General features: G+C 40.8%; 1 protein-coding gene across 1 annotated transcript in view; it reads left to right on the plus strand.

Annotated features, from left to right (window-relative positions):
• ARHGAP15 (Rho GTPase activating protein 15) overlaps positions 1-5,676 on the plus strand; it is a 591,169-nt gene extending 585,493 nt beyond the window's left edge. The window contains exon 13 of the mRNA XM_060106959.1: positions 5,493-5,676. Coding sequence (XP_059962942.1) covers positions 5,493-5,676 — 184 coding nt within the window. The remainder of the gene's footprint in view (positions 1-5,492) is intronic.
• The last annotated feature ends 324 nt before the right edge of the window (positions 5,677-6,000 follow it).

The following is a 6,000-nucleotide window of genomic DNA, read 5'->3' on the forward strand; positions in this document are numbered from 1 at the left end:
ACCTTCTTACCATCCATCAATTTACTGTATGGTAATCTCTCAACCATGTCTCTGCTCTTACCTTTCTCATTCAGATGTGGTCTTTTGCCTTTTGGCCTTTGTTTTGTCCTAAAAAGGGAGTTTCTTTCATTTCTTTGCTGAAAACAGGTTAAATTGTAGCTCAAAATTTACAACACTGTCATGGAGTTTAAGGCCAGATGAAATCTAAGCCCTACCAGAGGGGTGGAACTTGCCAGAAATGACCACAATCTGACCTCTTTGAATTAGCTGCTACGGAGTTCTGAAGCCTGGGTGGCATAGGAGGGTAAAATCCATAATGTTTCAGACTTAGTAGATCCTTAGCAAAGCACACTAGAAGTAACATTTCTTAACATATGCTGCTTATTGTCTCTCAAGAAAGAGGACCCACAACGTGCAAGTAAGTTAGGGAACACAAGAGTTACACAAAGATGAACAGGGTTAGTTTTCTGCAGGACTTGTCAGAGCCTTTATTACGCTATTGTGCATTGTAAATTTCCAAGAAAGAAAAATGGCATATAATTTTCTCCAAAACTTTTCTTACTCCAGATTGCTATTTTTGTGAAGTATGTCACAGAGATGGTGTTTTGCAGAACTCACTTTAGTGAAAGCTGTCTTGGAAGTACTGCCAAACCCATAGTAAAAATGTATTTGGTTTCTGAATCAGATCCCTCCCCTCCAATAATACAACTCAACTGCATTTTAAGCTACTGGAAGTACAGCTTACTGTTTCTGAGCGTTTTCCATCTTACATACTAGATTGCATCTTTTTCCATGCAGGGCTTTTATTTCTTTCGATAGCCTCTATTTCTCCTCTACATATGTTTTACTAGTTGAAGCCTTCAGAAATCATGACACTTGCAATGCCCAGCTAGTCCTCACAGTGAGAGTGGAAATTATGACACCCATTGATCTGAGGTAAAAAACTGAGACTTGAATAATTTCGTAGGATTGTATTCTAGCTGTATTTTGACATTGTGGTTGACTACTTATGTGGTCCTAAATCAACCACTTAACTATTTAAGAGTCTGTTGAGGTACAGAGTAGGTAAGTTCACATTTGAATAGTGAAGTCTATAACAGCATGAATACATCCATAACAGCATGAATACATTTTCCAGACATCCCCAGTTTGGGAGCCTTCTTTGCTAGAAATATCTATCACCACTCTTTACTATAAAGGGGTTTAATCTAATGTGAATGTTGATGTGAGAATATTTTTGCCTATCTACATGAATCATATAGTTCAGTAGTTGGTGACTTAGACCCCAAAATAGTCTTCACCCTCAGCATCTTTTCTAACCTAAAGATTGATTGATTTCTCAATATACCAACTACTGGTTGGTTGATATTCAGAACATAAATTGCCAATGAAATACATACACACACACACACACACACACAAGCACACGTTTTGTAACAGAATAGGCAAGAAAGCATGCATTCTGTATAATACACGTCCACATTTTCTTAACATTCTTTCTTAACTACATTTGATTTTTCTAAAAGTTATTGCAAGTAACTTAATTTTCCCAACTTGGAAAAAATTCCAAGGTGCTAAGAAAATTTAACCTGCAGTAATTCAAATATAACAAGAATACAAGACTAAATGTTATTTGGTAAAATCTACTTGTAACAAGATTACTTGAAAGCACCCATTAGTTAAAACTGGTTTTATTAAAGTCACATGGAGAGTGTGAAGAGAAATGGACACAAATAACACAGGTTGAGATGGCATGAATGTTCCACATTTACACACGCAGAAGAGCTCAAAGTGAACACTTGTCCCTGGGAAATTTAGGAAACTGATGAATTGGCAGAAATCCATTACAGGAGTCCTCTCCCATGATCTGCTGGCCAAGAGAGAATCGTTTCCCTGAGGGGGGCTCTGACAGCCCACTGTAGCCTCCTACTCTTCACTCCATTGAAACTCAGCCTTGCTTTCCTCTAGATTTGGTCCTGCTCTGGATTCTCAGATCAGGACGTTTGCTGAGCAAGAAAACCATAAAGAACCCTGGGAAAATTAAAAAATAATCTAGTCCCATTTCAACCTTCTTTTTCTCCTCTCACAGCTCAAGTCCCACCAGCTATATCTTTCCTGTATGCCCTGGAGACCCCTCCAGTCACACCAGTTCCTCCAGGTAGCCTAGACCTCTTCCAGCTTCTACCCCCATAATCTCCAATAATGACAGCCACAACTGTCCCCCTCCAATAATCAGCTCTTGGACGTCCCTTGATTTCTAGCCTCACCTTGAGTTTGACACAATTATGGCTCCCAGCTACCCCAAATCTCATTGTTCCTGCTATTGACTGAAATTATAGCCATTATTAACTAGGAAACTATATCTCCCATCATCAATCTGTCTTGAGGTCACCCCTTTCCCCTCTCAGTCTCCCTGGACTCCAGGTCCTAATGTTCTTCTTCTCCCCTGTTGGCCCTATATCAGCCATCCACCTTCATACTTGAATAGGCTTTTGGGTTTTTTTTGTTTTTTTTGTTTTGCGGTACGCGGGCCTCTCACTGTTGTGGCTTCTCCCGTTGCGGAGCACAGGCTCCGGACGCGCAGGCTCAGCGGCCATGGCTCACGGGCCCAGCTGCTCTGCGACATGTGGGATCTTCCCGGACCGGGGCACGAACCTGTGTCCCCTGCATCGGCAGGCAGACTCCCAACCACTGCGCCACCAGGGAAGCCCTAGGCTTTTGCTTTTAATTTTACCATCTTCATGCCCCATGCCTTCTGAGCCCTGTTCTCTGCTAGATAATTCTTATCAGCTTAGACCTTTGCTGCCTATGGGTAATGTTTTTAAAGCAACTTTTACCTAATAGATAATTAATTGATCAGTTATGTTATCTCTCTCCATATTTGTTTAACAAAATTTTAAATTATTATTGTGGCATAGTCAATGAATGAGTTAGCATCCCAAAAAGGAATTACTTTAAATCCAAAAGAGAAAAACTGTCTTCCTTCACAATGAATCATACAAGTGATTTTTATAATCAAGAGGTCTGGGAGAGGCTCAAGAGAGACTTTAAGCCAAGGTAAATAGGTGTGTTAAAGAGAAGCAAAGCCCCACTCCATTTGTGCCTACTCCAGGTTAGGAGAGTGTTTTAAAATCATTCTACAGACTTTTGGTAAATGTAGTAACAAAGTGGCACAGTTTCTTACATTGCAAAGGAAACTCTAAACTTGAAGTCTCTGATAACTCACTGATACTTTAAATGTGAGAATCCCTTCCAGAAATGTAGTCATGTCAACATTACTCACAGGTACAAATGCTTTCCATTTGAAGGAGAAGAAAAGTGAAAATGGGAGGCAGAATTTCTTGAATATTTAGTCCAAGTTGAAGAGTCATTCTTCCCACAATAAATCCATTGTAACCAGGCTGTCAATCACAATGCTGCTGTGAGGAATAAAACTCCAGACCCCCTTATGGAAGGACCTATAACCATGTGGAGGATGGTAGAGTGACAAGTCAGCCCAGTTATTAAGCATAGGAGCCATAACACACCCCAGGGCAATGATGTTTCCACAGGAGCTGCAACCCACCTGCCTGGGTCTGAGCCTCAGCTCTGTGTGATATCAGGCACTTTGCTGCTCTTGGCCTCAGTCTTCTCGTTTGTCAAAAGGGCTTAAATAATAGATATTACCTCATGGGATTGTTATGAAGATTAAATGAGACCAAAAAATTGCTGAGAATAAAATCAACTATATTTCAATTTAAAAATTAAATTAAATAAAAAATAAATAGGTTCGTGCCCCGGTCTGGGAGGATCCCATATGCCGCGGAGCGGCTGGGCCCGTGAGCCATGGCCGCTGGGCCTGCGCATCCGGAGCCTGTGCTCCGCAACGGGAGAGGCCACAACAGTGAGAGGCCCACATACCGCAAAAAAAAAAAGAAAAAAAAGAAAAAAAATAAATAAATAAATAATAGGGACTTCCCTGGTGGTCCAGTGGTTAGGACTCCGTGCTTCCACTACAGAATAGGGGTGCGGGTTTGATCCCTGGTCAGGGAACTAAGATCCCACATGCCTCTGCAGCCAATAAATACATACATAAATAAAATTGCTTAGAATAATACTTGATTTTGCTTGATTACTACCGATATTGATCAGGTCAAGGACATCTTGCTGACATCTTGTGGGGAGTCACAAATTGAAGGCTTTGGCCCTCCTCAGTCTCTTTCAGGAGAGAGAAGGCATGGGCTCTTGGTCACAGAAATGGTATGTCAGAGATCTGGGTTTGTGGAGAGATGGAAAGAGAGCAAGTCTTCCTTCCTCCTGCCTCCTCTGAGTGGGGACTCGGTAGGCCCACACAGACCAGAGTCCGCTAGAGCTCAGCCAGTGCCCCAGTGGGCTCTGAGACTGGATGCCCCACTGCCTTGCAGGAAAGTATTCTTTTGCCCCACTTTATTCTCTGAGCTTATATTTCCCTTGGGTCGGGGTTCTGGAGGAATGCAGATACAGTATTTCTTAGCACCCTGTCCTTCCATGTGCTCTCCCTATATCCCTATCATCACTAAAACCTAATTTTAATATAAAACCAAGGAGGTTTCAGTGGTGAGAATAAGCATTATTTTTTTTTATGTTAAAGTCTCAATTGATAGGAAGGGGCTTTATTTTCTTTTTAAGAGTCCCGTGTTGAAGCAGGCAAGACGTTACCAGTAATAAAACCACATCCTAATGTTTCATTGGTATTCCAGCTCTCCACAGTCCTCACATAAGCAAACATTTCTTTGATTCCAGTGGGACTCTTCTCCTGTGCAAATGGCACAGGCTTCTGCATTTTATTGAGATGTGAGCTAAATTGAGTAAAATGGGTAGGGACACTTAGAATTTTGTTATACACCTAAATGTCCCAGAACCTACCCTCTCTACAAAACATATTTCAGTTAGCATTTGTCAGGAATACTTTACTCATGCTAATCACTAAAAACTTAATTATTTTTTCGGTCCTTCCATCATGAATTATGTATCTATTGTTCTGGTTTTTTTGTGTTTGGCTTCTTATATATTCTGTGCATGTCTGACCTGTTTCCTCCATTGACTATAACCACTTCACAGATTGAATCTTGTTAACTCTCCACAGTAATTTTTGTCATTTTTGCTAATTTATTCATTCATTCATTCCACAAACATTTATTAAGCACCCACAATGGCCAGGTATTATGGGGATAGAATCCTCCCCCCAAAAGTCATAGGTTCTATTTCCATACAGTAAAGCACACAGAGTAGAAGATTAAATAATGCTGTGGTCTAGTGGTTTTTCTGGAACCTGAATTTTTCTGTTGTTTTTTTTTTTGCTTGTGTTGCATTCTGTGTTTTGCCAAAGCCAATCACTGCCCTTATTCTCCTTCTTTAAGTTGAAATTTAAGGAAGAAAAAGGATTCAAGAGCACAGAACTTTATAATTCAAAAGTAGCCACAATTTTATTCAAACTCCAGTGGGTCTTTTTTTTTGTCTCTCTCTCTTCATAGGATAGTGGCCGAAGCATCCAAGAACCTCATGTCCACACAAAGCCTAGGGATTGTATTTGGACCCACCCTTCTGCGAGCTGAAAACGAGACAGGGAACATGGCGGTGCACATGGTGTACCAGAACCAGATCGCCGAGCTCATGCTGAGCGAGTACAGTAAGATCTTTGGCTCGGAGGAAGACTGACAGACAAGGCGAGTTACTATGTTCACATCTGTCTCGATGCCTAATATTTTTACGTTTCTGTAAACATATTTCTGAAATATTTTTTCCTTTCAAGAGACAGATGCCTCATTTTGTGAAAACTTAATGATGACTTTGTGTTTAAGTTCCAAACATTTGAATAAAATAGTTGACAATATTTGCCTATATGTGTTCTACATTAACCCCTTCAGTGTTGTGCCTTCCAGCACTTCTAGGCATACATTATGCATGCTCCCTGCTATAAAATAGTGTGCAGAGGACAGCACATATCCAAAAATAGCCCTAATTCGACTCCCGGGCATTGGA

This window comes from Mesoplodon densirostris, chromosome 8, assembly GCF_025265405.1.
Source record: "Mesoplodon densirostris isolate mMesDen1 chromosome 8, mMesDen1 primary haplotype, whole genome shotgun sequence".
NCBI classification, from domain to species: Eukaryota; Metazoa; Chordata; class Mammalia; order Artiodactyla; family Ziphiidae; genus Mesoplodon; species Mesoplodon densirostris.